Source organism: Zootoca vivipara, chromosome 13, assembly GCF_963506605.1.
Source record: "Zootoca vivipara chromosome 13, rZooViv1.1, whole genome shotgun sequence".
NCBI classification, from domain to species: Eukaryota; Metazoa; Chordata; class Lepidosauria; order Squamata; family Lacertidae; genus Zootoca; species Zootoca vivipara.
In genome coordinates, this window is record NC_083288.1 from 53,001,783 (window position 1) to 53,017,905 (window position 16,123).

A 16,123-nucleotide genomic window follows, 5' to 3' on the forward strand; every position below is an offset into this window, starting at 1 on the left:
CCTTGGCCTGTCCGAGGTCCTGGTGCGACAGACTCTAACCACTAGGCCGCCACTGTCCCTGAGTCCCAAAGAAACGCCCCTCGCAGCTTCCTCCGGGGGAGGGGAGGGGTCATGCAGGCGCCACGTGGGCTTCGCTGCTGGAGGAGAGGAACGCCAGACCCCAGGGCTCCCCTTCCCTCCTGGGGCTGCGGCTGGGCTCCTCCGGCCAAAGGGCCCGGCTGGCAGCAGGTGGGGGTCGCGGTCCCGCCGGCGACGGGGGTCCGAAACTTCCCCTGCAGGGGCGCCCTTCTCACGACCCGTGTCGTCGTCTTCTCCTACTCCTTCCCTGCTTGGAGGCAGGAGATCCTTGCTGGGACCCCCCAGGCGAGAGGGAAGGGCGCCCCTTCGGGCCGTGCTTTGGGGGGCTTCCCAAAAGAGACCCCCGCGTGGCCCCTGGGAGTTCAGGCCGGGTGGAGGGCTCGGAGCCTTCTCCGCCGCGGCAGCCCTGCAGGGCTCCTGGGAATCTTTCTCCCCGGAGCGGAGCGCGCTCTGCACATGCTCGGCTTGGCCGTCGCTCTCCGCCCGCCCCCTCGGCGGCTCGGCCCGGCCCCTCCCCGGCGCCTGGCTCCCCCCACCCCTCCGTCTGCTCCCCTTAAGCAGGAGGCGGCGCTGCTCAGACGCCACTCCGTCCCAGTCTCGCCGCCCGCCCCGTCCAGCTCAGGGAAGTGCCCCGAAAGCGACGGCGATGGCGCCCCACTTCTCCCTCCTGCCGCCTCTGCTGCTCGCCCTCCTGCCGCTGGCTCGGGCCCAGGACCCCCCCGCCGGAAACACCACCAGGTACTTGCGCCCCGCGCCCCGTCTCATCTGCGACGGCAGCCAGCCCCCCCCCCCCGCAACAAATACCCCCAAGATCGGGGCCGGGGGTGACTCTGCGCCATAGATGTCCCCTTCCCAGTTCCACATCCCGGGGGTGCTTGCGGGGGAGGGGACTGCTGCTGCTGCTGCGCGCGCCCCCCGACGTTTTGGGTCCGTCCGCGGCACATCTGGAAGGGTTTAGGCGAGACGCGGCTGGTCCGGCTGCCAGGAGCCGGGATGAGCCAAGCGGATTCCCGGAATTCTTGGACAGGGTGTCAAGAGAGCTACTGGGAGCGGGGGCGGCGGCGGCGGCGGCTCTGGGTCAGGGGCAGAGAGAGGCTGGGAGGAGGGGGCGCCCACAGCCACTCCGCCCACCCTGATGCGGGTGGGTGCTCTCCTTCTTAGTCCTGGGCTGTCTGTCTCTAGGCTTCTCTTCTCCCGCATAGGGAAGAGGGCAGGACATCTGCTTGGCATGCAGAAGGCCGCCTCCAAGTAGGGCCTGTCTGAAATCCTGGAGAGCCGTAACTGCCCGCCAGTGTACACAATACTTAGCTAGATAGGCCAAGGGGCTGATTGGGGAAGGGACGCAGCTCAGGGAGCAGAGAATCTGCCTTGTGTTCAGAGGGTCCCCGGTAGTAGGGCTGGTTGGAGAACCATTGCTGCCAGCCAGTGTAGACAACATTGAGCTGGATGGACGGACCCCGAAGGGATAATTCAGCTTCTTTACGCCCTGCCCCTTAACTCCCAGACCCCCAGTGGAATGGGCTCCCTCAGAAGTCGATGGGCTCTCCTTTGCTGGAGGTTTCAAAGCCGGGTGTGGGTGTGTCTGAGTCGGGGATTCTTCGTCTGCAGTTCCCGCGTTGCAGGGGGCTAGGCTGGATGACCCTTGGGAGTCCCGCCCAACTCTACACTTCTGTGGGGCATGGTCTTGTCTCCAGCACCCTGTTTTTTCCTCCCTCTCTCAACGCTTCTCCCTCTCCCTTCCAGACCCATCTTCCTCTGCGGGGGCGACCATACTGGGGACAACGGCTACATCGCCAGCGAGGGCTTTCCCAGCCACTACCCTCCCAGCAAGACCTGCACCTGGACCATCACGGTGACTCTCCCTTGGGGCGGGGGTCCTGGGGGTGGGGTGGGGGACACACAGCCAGGTATCCCTGCTCCAGCTCCCACCAGTTGCTGACCATTGGCAGTGGCCCTGTGACGCAGGCTAGGTTGACCGAGGTCCCCCAGTGCGTTTCCTGGCGGGGGGGGGGATTCGAACCCTGATCCTATTGCACAAGTGTGACGCTTAATTAAGGTCACACAAGGGGAACATTCTCCTTTTCCCTTCTGCCTGCTGTGTCTTTCAAATTTTATTTTCCCCCAAGTGTGGGTGACAGGGCCTGGCATCAATCCCAGTCTCCTTTCTCCTGGGGTGCCCCTGATTCTCCCCTCCATCCGCTCGGCCTGCCTGCCCCCCTCCGGCGCCTGACAGCCCCTTTGCCCCCCATTCCCAGGTGCCAGAAGGGCAGGTGGTGATGCTCTCCTTCCGGGTCTTTGACATGGAGCCAGACCCCGTCTGCCGCTATGACTACCTGGACGTCTACAGCGGACACGCGGCCGTGGAGGGGCAGCGCCTGGGCCGCTTCTGCGGCACTTTCCGCCCCGGAGCCGTCCTCTCCACCAGCAACCGGATGCTGCTGCGGATGGTGTCCGACGAGGGCACCGGAGGGAGGGGCTTCCTGGTGTGGTTCAGCGGGGGGCTCCCTCACGTCGACGGTAAGGGACCCTGCTTGCAGCGGCCAGTGGCACGGAGCTGGCGGGAGTTATAGTTCCAAACTTCAGTCGGGTGCCAGGTTGGCCAAGGCTGCTGTAGAACCCTTCTGACTTACCCACAATTCCTCTGGCAAATTACCCAGGATCCTTTCAGCCCCTTTGCTGAGAACAAGGAGGATTTGTGGGTGGGTGTGGGCTCACGGTTTGGATGCCAATCTGTTTCCCCATGAAACTAAGTTTGTATATTTAAGAGTCAGGAAAACCAAGTCCGGAGATTGTGAGTTGCACTGAGATCATAATGATGATGATTTCTGAGGAACAGTTGAGGGAGTTGGGGATGTTTAGCCTGGAGAAGGGGAGGCCGAAAGGAGATATGAGAGCCATCTTCAGAAATCTGAAGGGCTGTCACATGGAAGATGCAGCAAGCTTCCTTTCTGCTGCTCCAGAGGGTAGGACTCGAACCCATGGCTTCAAGTGACAAGAAAGGAGATTCCGAGTCAACATCAGGAAGAAATTTCTGACAGCAAGAAGGTGGCGGGCTCTCCCTCCTTGGAGGTTTTTAAGCAGAGGTTGGGTGGCCACCTGTCCTATATGATCTAGTTGAGATTCCTGCATTGCAGGGGGTTGGACTAGATGACCCTTGAGGTCCTTTCCAACTCTACAATTCTGTGATTCATTTGGGGCTTTTAAGCAGAGGTTGGATGGCCACCTGCCCGGGATTCTTTAGCTGAGATTCCTGCATTGCAGGGGGTTGGACTGGGTGACCCTTGGGAGAAGCACTTCTTACTCTATGATTCATTATTTGCTATCTTCCTATTGTTGGACCACAGATGACTTTTGAAAATTAACATTGCATGGGATCCCAGCAGGACTGGATCTCAAAAACTAATTTAACAACTGTCAGACTGACAAATAGCTTGTAGGGGGCATTGTTTTGGGATGTGAGCGTTTGCCAGCTGGAATATTCAAAGCATGAGAGAGGACTGCTGTGGAATCTGCCTGGATCATGTCAAGCATTTGACCTTTGACCTCAAGTAAAAAGCATCCGGCCGGCAGGGAGAGCTTATCTGGGAACATCACGAGGGGAGGCTGGCACTCTGCACCCTGGGGTGGCACGAGGAAAGGGTGGGGGGCGTGGAGGTATCGCACCCACTTTCCTCCCCCTCCCGCCCCGCCCCATCCCAACGCACAGGACCTTTTTCCAGGGCGCCCAAAGGGACGAAGAAAAGGGGGTGGCCATCATATAGACTCCTGGGGGTTCTGGGAACCGTGGGACTATTGGGACGGTGAGTATGAGAGCCCAGTTTTTTCCTGCAGTGGCAGCTACAGAGACCCCCCCTCCTGCCCCTCCAAGGAGGGCAAGGCCTGGGCTTGGCTTGGCTTCTTGGGTGGTGGGCAGGGGTGGGTGGGTGGGTGATCTCGCTACTTTTGGAAGCCCATAGTTAGGAGGGTTGGGGTGGGTCCTCTGCTCAAGGGGGATACCCCATCCAGGATCCTCAGGAGGGGCTGGAAGTGCGGGATGGAAGAGATAGGCACCCCTCCAAAAAAATTCTCATTCCATCCTCGCCTTTCTCTGCCTGCTTGTAACCCCCCCCCCCAAGCCAGTCTCTTCCTCCCATCCCTGGTCCTTCTGCAACCAGTCATTAGTGCGGTCTCCCAAATTGCTGTTTTTGCCCTGCAGTTCTGCTCCCTTTGGGGGCCTCCCTCTCCGCCCCCCTGGACTGTTTGCAGAGCAAACAAGCATTCAGACCATAAGACGCCGGCCCAGCTTTGATTTCAGCCCCCCCCTAAAATAAAAACACCCCCCACCTTCCTTTCCTGAACCATCCCATTGCCAACTTGGGTTCTTTGATCCCTGGCCCCTTCAAAGCCCTCCCTGGCTTCAGGACAGGCTTGGCCTCTGAATTGGGCTTAGTTAGGGGGCTCTTCTGGGGGGGGTGTGTAGAGTATTGGCTGGCATGCAGCACATGGGGGTAGAGGTTTGTGCAGGAATGGCCGGCCTGAGGACGTGCAGGGGTTTTGCCTGCTTTCACATGGGCATGAGGGCACGACCCCTCGAGGCAGCGACTGGCACACTTGAGCCCCCTTGCCCTGTTGGTTCAAAAGGCTGGATGTAGGCCCACCTTGTGCCCACAGCTCCCAAAGGCTCTGCACGTGTCGGGGGGGTTGGCGTGGGACCCTGTGAGGTCTGTGTGTGTGTGTGTGCACGATTGCAGCGGGCGACCCAAAAGTTTTGCCCCTGTGCCACCTCGAGAGACGAGGGCCACATGCGCACAATGGATTTCTGCACATCCCTGGCCTGGCCCATTCCGCTGACCCCCTTGGCCGCCCTGCCCCTCTTTCTCTCTTTGCAGAGCACCAGTTCTGTGGGGGGAAGATGGAGAAACCCCAGGGGACCCTCAAGACCCCCAACTGGCCTGAGAGCGACTACCCGCCCGGCATCAGCTGCTCTTGGCATATCATTGCCCCAAAGGACAAGGTAAGGCTGCTTGCTTGTCCCCTTAGCCGCATCGCAGGGGGTTGGGCTGGATGACCCCTGGGGGTCCCTTTCAGCTCGACAGTTCTGCGATTCTTAGCAGCTTCCTCTGGGGCCTCTCTTCCCAGGGTGGTGAGTGGGGTGGCACGCAGCAACCACCTCCGTTCTCTCTGCGGAAAGCTTATGAGTCAGGTCAGGCCCACCGGCGCAACGGGAGCTGATTCCCTCTCTTTCCCCTCCGGCCCAGGTGATTGTGTTGACCTTTGGGAAGTTTGACGTGGAGCCTGACACCTACTGTCGCTACGACTACGTGGCGGTTTTCAACGGCGGAGACCGAGACGACTCCAGGCGCATTGGCAAGTTTTGCGGGGACGAATCGCCCAGGTGAGGCTTTGCAGCAACGCCAAATTTTCCCTTTCTGTAGTGACTGGAGCACATCGGCAGCCAGCGAGTCTCCTCTTTGGGATGCTTCCTTGAATCATAGGATTGTAGGGTTGGGAGGGACCCCCGAGGGTCATCCAGCCCAACCCCCTGCCATGCAGGAATTGCAGCTGAAGCACCCACAACACGCCAGGCTCTGCTCAAAAACCTCCAAGGAAGGGGAGTCCGTTTCATGCTTCATCTCAAGATCCCCCTGAGCATTTCAATGGCAAATGCATGTGGCCGTGGGGGATTTCTAGCCCTCTGGACCCCCTGCCCTCTGTGACCCTTCCCTGTCGTTCCTGGAAAGTTTACACCCACAGATAAGGGCCTCCCACTGGCTCTCTCCCTTCCCCAGGTCATTCCCACGCTATCCATGCCGTCCTCTAAGACCAAACATTCCCTTTCGCCTGCTTTGGCAAATAATCTCTCTCTCCCATCTCCTTTGGCCTCCCTCAACTGTTCCCTCTGCCCCTGACCTCACAGGGCCTCATTCTACGTCTCCCCCATTTAATTTCTTTGTCTACTTCATCATCTTTGTAAGAACATCAGCAGCTTCAAGCCCGTCTAGCCCAGCATCCTGAGCGTTCCTGTGGGGATACGCCCCCCCCCCAGCACAATTCGAGCACAAGAGCAACGCTCTCCCCTCCTGCGATTTACAGCAACTGGCATTCGGGTGTCTAAACCGCCACCCTGGCTAGGAGCCACCCCTCGCCCTCTCCTCCTCCTCTTCCTCCCTCCAACCAGCCTCAAAGCTGCTCTGCCACCTTTCAGTACCTGCTGGGCAGCTCAGTTAATTAGAGCATGGGGGGGGGCTGATAATGCCAATGCCGCAGGTTCGATCCCCGTATGGGGGCAGCGGCATATTTCTGCCTTGCAGGGGGTTGGGCTGGATGACCCTCAGGGTCCCTTCCAACTCTACGATTCAAAGAATCCCGGTTCCTCACAAATCCTAGCCCCTCGTCTTGACACACCACCCTCTCCTGCCCGCCTTGAGGCCACCAAGCTGCACCTGGTCCTCTGCGTGGAACCAGAAGCATCTCAAAGACAGAGGAGACCTTGGAGGTTTTTTGCCATCCCAGCTGGCAACCTAAATGTGGCTTCCAGGATTTTAGATTAGGGCCAGGGAGGGACCTTCTCTGCTCTTCTCAACCTCTTCCTTCTCCCGCGGTCAACTAGCACCGTCTCCTCAAATGGCAATGAACTGCTGGTCCAGTTCGTCTCGGATCTCAGCGTCACGGCCGACGGCTTCTCGGCCTCCTACGTCTTCAAGAACCCCGACGAGCCGGTGGACAAAGGTGTCTCCCAGCCCACGGGACGTGTCTTCCCAGGCTCCAAGCCAGCCCAGCCAGGCAGGAAACCAGCGGCCCCCAAGCCCAAGCCGGCACCGCGCCCCAGACCGACCCCCAAGCCCCGCCCCAGCCCCACACGGCCCACAGCACCACCTGCTACAGGTAAGGGGCATCTGCGGACGGTGGGTGGGTGTCAGGACCTCAGAAGAGCCTTCCTGGATCCGGCCAGAGTTTCCTTTAGCCCAGCATCCTGTTCCCACGGTCCCTCAGAACCTAGGGATCGAGATAGACTGCCTCTGGAGCTGGAGGTTCCATAAGGACATTGGAAGAGCCTGGCTTGCTGGATCAGGCCCAAAGTGGCTCATCTAGTCTAGCATCCTGTCCTCACAGATGCTCCAGTGGGAAACCTGCAAGCAGGATCCAAGCACAAGGCCAATCCCCTCTAACCCCAAGTTGGCAAACAGTCCATAGAAATCCCCCCTGAAATCCGGTTTAATAATATTTGGAATGTGGCTCCACTGGAACGCCTCCCTCGCCACAGAAGGGTAACTGAAGGCACCCCAAGGGTTGACACGTAGGGGGTGAGACTTTGCTCCAATTCTTTTCCTTTATACTGTAAATGAGACAGATACATTTGTTCCAGCCCCAACACCAGAACCTCTGCAGAGAGGAGTCTTGAATCAATAATGCATAAATAAATGCATTGCTTGTGTGCTGCAGACCTTCCCAGGGTCCCTATTTTCCAGGGACAGTCCCAGATTTGCAGAAGCTGTTCCTGATTTGATCCCAGAATATTCCGGTTTTCCTTGGGACATCCCTATTTTACTTGGATAAATGTTGGAAGCTATGCGTACCATATACTGCATGTGAAACTTATTAAGAACGCCGTCCTTGGATTTGCAGGGAAAGCAATAAAAAAGTGCCCCCCCTCCATGGATTTGTCTCATCCTCTTTGGAAGCCGTCCAAGATGGTGGCCATCCCTGCCTCCTGTGGCAGGGAGTTCCGTGGTTTAACTCTGTGCTTTTTTCTTTTATCGGTCCTGAATCTCCCAGCATTCAGCTGCATTGGATGTCCAGGATTTCCAGTGTTGTGAGAGAGGGAGAAAAACTTTCCTCTCCACACTTCCTCCCTGCCAGGCATAATTTTTATAAGTTTCTATCATGTTCCCTCTTGCTCACCTTTTCTCCAAGCTAAAAAGGCCCCACTGCCCACGGTCTGCAGCAGGCCAGGCTCCCCTGGGATGTGTTGTTTGTAAAACAAATACAGTTTTTATTGATTTCCAATATATAACAATTACCCCCCCCCCAAAAGAGGGAGAAGGATACGAAAACAAAATTCCTACTTCTTCCCCTCCAGGACAGATCAATCAAGTTAAGTTTGCCAGAGTCCAATCTGTGGTTTTGGTAGTTGCCATTCTTTAGACTTATCCATAAAGTATTTCCACAAAATTGTCGGCATCCTTTATATTATTCAGTGCATAATGTGTGTTCTGAATGCCCAGGCAGGAAGCAAGGTAAAAGTTTCTAAGGCTGCCCTGCAGCAGGTGATGTTGAGGACGTGCCCCTGAGCATGCGCAGAGTACTAGCTGGGGGGGGGTTGTCCCGATTCTACTCTTCTGCTTCGTTTCTTCCCCTCCAGGTGAGATCACCTGCCCAGACAAGTGCCGCCGGACAGGAACGCTCCAGAGCAATTTCTGCGCCAGCGATTTTGGTGAGCCCTTTAGGAAAGCGGGAGGGGGCATCGTAGAATCACGATGGAAGGGACCCCCAGTAGTCATCTAGTCCAACCCCCTAGAACACAACCCATCTGAACAGGCGCAGGGGGCCAAAGTGGTAAAATGCACACACCCTCGTTCTGCTAGCTCCTGGAAATGAAACTGGGCGGCGGGGGGGGGGGCAGAAGAGAAGTGGCTGGGGGTGAGGGCTGTCAATCAGAATGAACCCCAAATGTCCCTGGAGTGAGACCCCATAGCCTCTTAGATCAGTGGTCCCCACTGAGGGTGGTTTTGCCCCCTGGGGGGGGCGGTGGTATTACATAGGGGGTGCGAAGAGGCAAGGGGGGAGCAGGGGGGCGCTTGCGGTGCCAGTGACTATCAGTTTTGGTCATCAGTTTTGTGGAGTTAATTAAATTAGTTTTAAGTGGGAACCGCCGGCTACTCTGGATCAAACCTGGGGGGGGGGTGTCCTCCTCCGTTCTGGCAGCCCCTCACCCTCCAACGCCGCTTTTGCAGTGATCTCAGGGACGGTGAAGACAGCCGTTCGAGGAGCAGGGAACAAGGTCACCGTCACCGTCGCCCTCGCCAATACATACAAGGCAGGAGCCCTGAGCCTCCCCGCCGAGGGCAGCGGAGCCACTCTTCGCCTCGAGGCCCCCTGCCGGCAGTGCCCCATCCTCAAGAAAGGTGAGAAGACCCCTCATGTGTCCTTTCACACACACCCACACACCAGCTCCTTCCACTGTTTCCTTACGCAAACTGTGCAGAAAATCAGAGGGGCGGGGGAGGTCCTCAAGATCGTACAACTGTAGAGTTGGTACCCCCGAGGGTCATCCAGTCCAACCCCCAGCCATGCTTGCAGGAATCACTGCTAGAGAAGGCCTGGCAGATGCCCACCCAACCTCTGCTTAAAAGCCTCCGAGGAAGGATGGAACCACCACCGTGCGAGGGCATTTTAACCCTAAGTTTAGTGGGAATCTCCATCCTTGCAATTTGGAGGTGTGGGTTCAAGTCCTACCCTGTGGAGTGGCAAGAAACAAGCGCAACAGCCCTTCAGAGAAGTCCCTCTGCCATCAGCTCTGGGCGTAGGAGAAAGGGCTCCCACCCAGCCAGCCAGCTTCCCCCCACCCTGCGTCTTCTCCCAGGGCTCCATGTATTATTCCGTTTCCCCTTGCAGGTGCCACCTACGTCTTCATGGGCAAAGTCGGCCCAGATGGGAGCGGGCAGCTTCCCCCCACCAGCTTTGTGGTGCCCTTCCGCCAGCCGCAGCACAAGATCCTCACCAACCTCGCCAAGCGCCCCTGCACCGCCCCGCCAGCCGCCAGGAACAGGACCTGAGCCTGCCCTGCCCACATCTCCCTTACGGACAGAGCCACCCCAGGGGTGCCCAGTGGCCCCCACCTCCATATAGCCAATGAACGGGGGAGGGGGGATGTACCCGCACACTGCCCTGCGCTTGGGTTTGGGGAGGTCCGAGTGTTAAACACAAGTCTCTCTTAAATGTATTTTTACATATCTGCATCCGTATTTTTACACATCCAACTCCGTGTTGGGATGGCCGCGTGAATCGGCGAGCATCCACGTTCCCTCATTCTCTTTGGCAGCGGGAACCCCTTGATGCCTGACCCCCTAGGAGCTTGGGGCATACGGAGCACTCATAAGCCCTCTGCCTTGGGCAAGGAGGTGGCACAGCACCTTGGGAGCCCGCTCCTGCAGCGGGTGGGTCCTCTGGCGTGCTTGTGTTAGCAAGCGGTGCCGTGTGCACAATTCATAAAATCATAGGGTTGTAGAATTGGAAGGGACCCCAAGGGTCACCCAGTCCAGCCCCCTGCAATGCAGGAATGCAGTTCTTAGTTGGGGGCGGTCGAGTAGGGAAGATGGCCAAGCTCTCATCCCTGTTACTATGAAGTAATGGCTCCAGGGGAAACACATAAGGGAATCAGAAGAGGCAGGCTGCTGGATCAGGCCAAAGGGGGCCCAGCATCCTGTTTTCACAGGGGCCAACGAGATGCCCATCATGGGAAGCCTGCAAGCAGGGTCCGAGCGCAAGAGCAGCACTCCCCCCTCCTGTTACCAGCTACAGTACTGGCATTCAGAAACATCTCTGCCTCCCAGCTGTGGGAGCAGAGCTCAGCCATCGGGGCTCGAAGCCATTGTTAGCCCCCCTCCTCCGTGAATTTGTCCAGTCCTCTGCCCTGTGTGAGGTGTGGCAGATGTAAAGGTGCAAAGCCCTCGATGGAAGCCCCAAACTCCAACGTCTGGAGGGGGCAAAAGCTGCTCTCTGGGCAACGAGAGAAGGGGCAACGAGAAGCCCCACCACCTTGCAAACAGCAGCTGCTGGCGACTTCTGTTTTCGAGAGGAAAGAGCAGATTAAGTTTCCACCCACGCGGGCGCAGAGCAGGCCAAGGGAAAACCGCAAGGCTCTGCCACATCACTTGAGTTGCAAGGGCGGCCAAGTCCCCCTGGGAGGGGAGCTGGGGTGGGAGAAAGGCGGCAGAGGTGGGGCGCAGGCAAAGGGGCAGAGAGCACCCTCGAGACGGGGTTTGGAGCCAGCACCCCAAGCCAGGCTTGTGGAAGACATCTCCTCCTGGCTGCAAAAACCTCTTGGCCTGTCTCCAAGCCTTGCAGAGGAAGCAGGCCTTCTGACTCTCAGCTGGCCTGCTCTGCGCCTTGCAAGTTGCAACCGCTTCTGGGTTGCCTGTCGCCACCACCGCTGCAAAATGAGGGGAAGGGGTGTAGCTCAGTGGGTAGAGCAGGTGGTTTGCATCCAGGTGAGGCTGCCGGGGGGGGGGGGAGAAGACTCCCTGCCTAAAAGGAACATCGCAGAGAGCTGCCGCCGCCGCCAGCTGGTGTCGGCAATACTGAGCTGGATAGACCAATGGTCTGACTACAAAGGAGCAGCTGCTCCCCTGGGGGAAGCATGAGAGGCAGGAATTTAGGGATTTTGGAGAGTCATACAGTTGGAAGAGACCCACAGCTCCAGAACCCCTGACAGGCGGCCATTCGGCCTCTGCTTCAAACCCGCCAGGAAAGGAGAGTCCACCAACTTTCAACTTTCCACTGTCAAATGGCTTCTAAAGTTCTTCCTGCACTCGGGAGCAGCCGAAAACAAGCTTGCTCCCTCTTCCACGGGACAGCCCTTCAAATATTTGAAAATGGCTCTCATATCTCCTCCTCTTTTCCAGGCTAAACACACCCATTTCCCTCAACCGTTCCTCACAAGGCTTGGTTTCCAGACCCCCGATCTTCCTGGCTGCCTTCCTCTGCACACTTTCCATCTTCTCAATCTCCTCCTTAAACTGGGGTGCCCAGAACTGGACACGGGATTCCAAGAATAGTCTGACTACAACTTCTCTTCTGTTGATGCTGCCTAGAATAGCATTAGCTTTTTTTGCTGCTGCATCACACAGCATCTGCTCCCCCAAAGCATGGATACCCACCCAGCGACCACCGTTTCCTCCCTGATCTCCCACCTTTTTTCTCCAAAGATCTCAAGGTGGCATGGACGTGGTCCTTCTCCATCTCCTCATTTAGTCTCCACAATGACCCTGCGAGGTAGGTGAGGCTGAGAGGCAGTGTGACGGGCCTTCAAGATCACACCCAATGAGCTTTGTGGAGAAGTTGAGACGGGTGCTGAGCCTTGACCCCACTCCCAGGCCAATACTCTGGCCACAACTCTACCCCTACGCCATTCCAGTTCCGGGATAGCTCAGTCGGTAAAGCACGAGGCTCCTAATCTCAGGGTTGTGGGTTCGAGCCCCACGTTGGGCCAAAGGATCGTGTATTGCATGAGGTTGGACTAGATGACCCTCGTGGTCCCTTCCACTATAATTCTACCTGTTCTAATGTACTGGGACTCCTGCCGCCGCCACCACAAGCACCACCTTGAGGAGGGAACCCAGGCGTCCTGGCTCCTCCTCCCCGCCCCGTTCCATTGCTGCTTCCAGCTCTCCATCATCACCTTCCTTCCAATTTAGGTCTTCTCAGGTGGTACCTATTTGGAAAGTGGGTCCCGGGCGCCGCCTTGTGTCCGCAAGCGGGACTGCGGGGGAAAGGGAGGTTTCGTTGCAGCGAAAGTGCCTGGCCTTCCCCTTTCGCCCCACCCCCGTCTCAGCGCCTGTCCCCGAGCGACCCCCAAGCCGGGCCCCGAGCCAGGCCTGGGAGGAGCAGGTGGCCCCGTCAGTCTGCGAGGTCGGGCCGTCCCTTCTTCCTTGCGCCGGGACCCGAAGTCCTCCGTGGGAGATGTGCCTAAAAATAGCCAGAGGGAGATGGGCAGGAGAGACGCGGTGGGACAGGCCAGGCTGATATCCCCACGTCCATGGGGAGGGCAGGCGCGGCCCCACATCAAGGGAGCCTTGCAGTCGCAAGATCGGATCGAGGGGGGGGGAGGGATCTAGTCCAGCATCCTGTTCTCACAGTGACCAGTAGAAAGAAGTTTCGCGAGGGTAGAGAGAGCCTCTGCACTTGGATGATGATGATGATAAAATTTATACCCCGCCCATCTGGCTGTGTTTCCTCAGCCACTCTGGGCGGTTTCCAGCAATGTATTAAAATACAATAGTTCAGAAAATATGAAAAGCTTCCCTAAACAGGGCTGCCTTCAGATGTCTTCTAAAAGTCAGATAGTTGTTTATTTCTTTGACATCTGGCGGGAGGGCGTTCCACAGGGCGGGCGCCACTACCGAGAAGGCCCTCTGCCTGGTTCCGCATAGAGACCTCGCTCTCCTCGTGGGATTGGCACCGCGATGCCCTTTCAAAGCCGTCTAAGCCAGGGCCTGCTGTCACCGACGGTTGCACTTCAGGGCAGCCAACAAGCTTTGGAAGCACCTGGGCGGCCGCTGTGAGAACCGGAGGATTCCCTAGATGACCTGGGGAGATCCTTCCAACTATGCCATTCTATGGGCTCTTCTTGCGCGTTTCCCTGGCTTGTACTGGACCATGGCTGTTCCTCCGCCGGAGATCCCCTGGGCCTGAGGGTGGCAAAGGGTTCGCAGCGGAGGCACGAGGACCTGGGCTGGCTTGTTGACTCTGGGAAAGACCCCGCAGTAGCACCCAGGCCCTGGTGCGAGAGGGCCCAAAGCTCTCGCACTGAACCCCACGAACAGAGATGGGGAGAGCTTTTCTAAGACCTGGAGGTGCTTCCCCCCCCAAGCTCCAGGTGGCGAAGTGCCTGGTTCTCCTCGCTCCCCATTCAATCCCCACAACAGCCCTGCGTGCAGGAGGCCAGGCTGTCTCGGGGCTCCGTTGTTCCTGCTGGCAATATTATAAAGGGGTATTGGTAATTTCTTCAAAAAAGATGCCCGCTCCCCCTTCCGTTGGCCTTGGAGAAGTTTCAAATCCAGGCTAGAATGAGAGAGTCGGAAGGGACCAAAGGGTCATTTAGTCCAACCCCCCGAAATGCAGAAAGACTTCACCCAATATGGGGCTGGAACCCACGAACCACAGTCTATTATTATCCGCTAACCTCGCCCCCAAACAGCTGCCCTAGTCCCTCCGCCACTTTGGAACCTGGACTCGCCCCCCACTCCCCGCCGTTTGCTCCGTGGACAGTCCGTCCCTTTTCTTCCTCCTTGGGTTGGTGGAGGACAAACCGTGATGAGGGCGAGCGGGGCGCCAAGCGACTTCGGGCAGCAGGGCGCGCGGCTGGCGGAGATGGCACCTGCCGCCTTACGCCTCGCCTGCGCGGATGCGGACCGCCGGGGCGGGGCTTGGACCCGGGCCTGGGGCGGCGGGCGGGGCGTGCCGGAGATAAAAGCAGCGCCTTGGCCGCGCGCCCTCCTGCGGATCCCGGCAAGGGCGCCCGCGCTCGGCGTGCTTTCGGCAGCAAGACGCGGCGGCACCCGCGCCAGCAGGCCGGCTCCCGGTTGCAGATTTACCTCGGTGAAAGGGAGGCTTGGAAGAAGAGGCCGCACCTGCGCTCCCACCCACCCCCCACCTCGCGTGATTTTAGCAGGTATTTTTTTATGCAGGACATCGTTGCGCTCTAGCAGACGGAGGGGACGCGCCTGCCAAAGCGCCGCCCGCAAATGCAGCTCTGCAGTCTCCGCAGAAGAGCCCCCCCGCCCGCTCAGGGATTTTAAGCCCACCCCCCCGCAGTAATTCTGTGGGCTCTCCCCCCCCAAGCACCCCCCCACTCCACTGGGGCAGATGGAGGAGCGGAGGCAGACTCTCCATGGCAACCGCTGAAGCAGCCGCATCCTGGCCGCCCCCCTCCCCAGCCAAAGGCAGCAGCTCCGCCTTTGCAATCTGCGCGCTTTCTCTCCTCTTGCTCGTCCCCGCAGCCAACCGCCCGCCGCCGCCGCCAACATCGCCGAGGGTGGCGGGCGGGGAGCTGGACTGACAGCCCGGGAGGCGTGGGGCTAGGTGCTCAGCTGAGCGAATCCCCTTCTGCAGTCTCTTTCCGTGGCCAGAGAAGCCAGAGCACCAGGCTGGGGCTGACCCCCGACTCCTGCACCCTATAGCCGCAGCGAAGAGGCAAGGTCAGCAGGGGCCTCCATGGGCAGCGGGGCTCAGATGACCCTTGCCCCCGGCAAGGGAGGGGGCCTGCTCCTGCGCTGGAGCGAAGTGCCCCCCAGCATGACGGAGAGCTTCATCCTGAGCGGCTACCGCTGCCCAGGCTACACCTTTGCCCAGTGCCTGGTCTCGGCCTTCCGGCCCACCGAGACGGGCAACTTCTGGACGCACTTCCTGGCCGTCTTTGTCTTCGCCTTCCACTTCCTGGAGCAGTTCTGGGGCGAGGGCCCTGTGGTGCCCGAGGGCCCGCTGGACCCCTTCTACTACCCACTCTGGAGCTACTTCCTGGGGGTCTGCGGCCTGCTGGTGGCGAGCAGCATGGCGCACCTCTTCAACTCCATGTCGCTGGTCATCCGCGAGATCTGCTTCTACATCGACTATGGCACCATCAGCGCCTACACGGTGGGCTCCTCCTTGGCCTACTTCTACTACATCCACCCGAGGGGAGTAGGAGGATCTCCACCGCCCCCATTACCGGGCACCGGCAACGTCTCCTCTCCTAGCGCCTGGCCCAGCTGGGAGGGTGCTGGCTGGCTCTCTGCCCTGGCGGGCCAGGTGGGCACATGGTTCGAGGCCCTCTACGTGCCCAGCGCTTGCCTGATCGCGCTCTTCTGCACCCTGGCCTGCTGCAGCACCCGCCACCAGTGGCCGCGCTACCGCTACCTCATCCGCACGCTGGTCTTCCTGCTGCCCTTTGGGGTGGTCTCCATCCCTGTCTTCCGCAAGCTGTGGCGGAGCGGGGGCACCGCCAGGCACGGGACGGGCCGCTTCTTCCTGCGCCACTGCTTCTGGCTGCTGGCCTCCGGGATCTTCAACGTCAGCAAGATCCCCGAGCGCTTCAGCCCGGGGAAGTTCGACATCTGGGGCCACAGCCACCAGTGGTTCCACTGCTGCACCTTCATGAGCATCCTGGACGAGCTGCACATGATCCGAGGGGAGATCCGCGAGCTGGGCGCCGGGCTGCCCCTCCTGCCCAGGGCGCCCACTTTCCTCTCCACCTTTGGCGTGATGCTGCTGCTGCTGACCCTGCTTGCCAGCATCGTGGGCTGGTTTGGGCTCAGGGCTTACGCCAGCCACCAGCGGAGCAAGGCCGGGAAAGGGGACTGAGGCACAC

The 16,123-nt window shown here is 59.1% G+C and overlaps 1 protein-coding gene across 1 annotated transcript; it reads left to right on the plus strand.

Annotated features, from left to right (window-relative positions):
• The first annotated feature begins 652 nt into the window (after positions 1–652).
• On the plus strand, positions 653–10,010 carry PCOLCE (procollagen C-endopeptidase enhancer). The gene is made up of 9 exons (XM_035134298.2): positions 653–816; positions 1,822–1,930; positions 2,334–2,595; positions 4,947–5,071; positions 5,316–5,452; positions 6,668–6,942; positions 8,420–8,491; positions 9,012–9,182; positions 9,673–10,010. The coding sequence occupies exons 1-9, from the start codon at positions 725–727 to the stop codon at positions 9,831–9,833; spliced, it is 1,404 nt and encodes a 467-aa protein (XP_034990189.1). The 5' UTR covers positions 653–724; the 3' UTR covers positions 9,834–10,010.
• The last annotated feature ends 6,113 nt before the right edge of the window (positions 10,011–16,123 follow it).

Coding starts and splice junctions, on each gene's coding strand:
- PCOLCE (XM_035134298.2), top strand. CDS start 725: ATGGCGCCCCACTTCTCCCTCCTGCCGCCTCTGCTGCTCGCCCTCCTG. Junction 817..1,821: donor CCCGCCGGAAACACCACCAG/GTACTTGCGCCC, acceptor TCTCCCTTCCAG/ACCCATCTTCCTCTGCGGGG. Junction 5,072..5,315: donor TCATTGCCCCAAAGGACAAG/GTAAGGCTGCTT, acceptor CCTCCGGCCCAG/GTGATTGTGTTGACCTTTGG.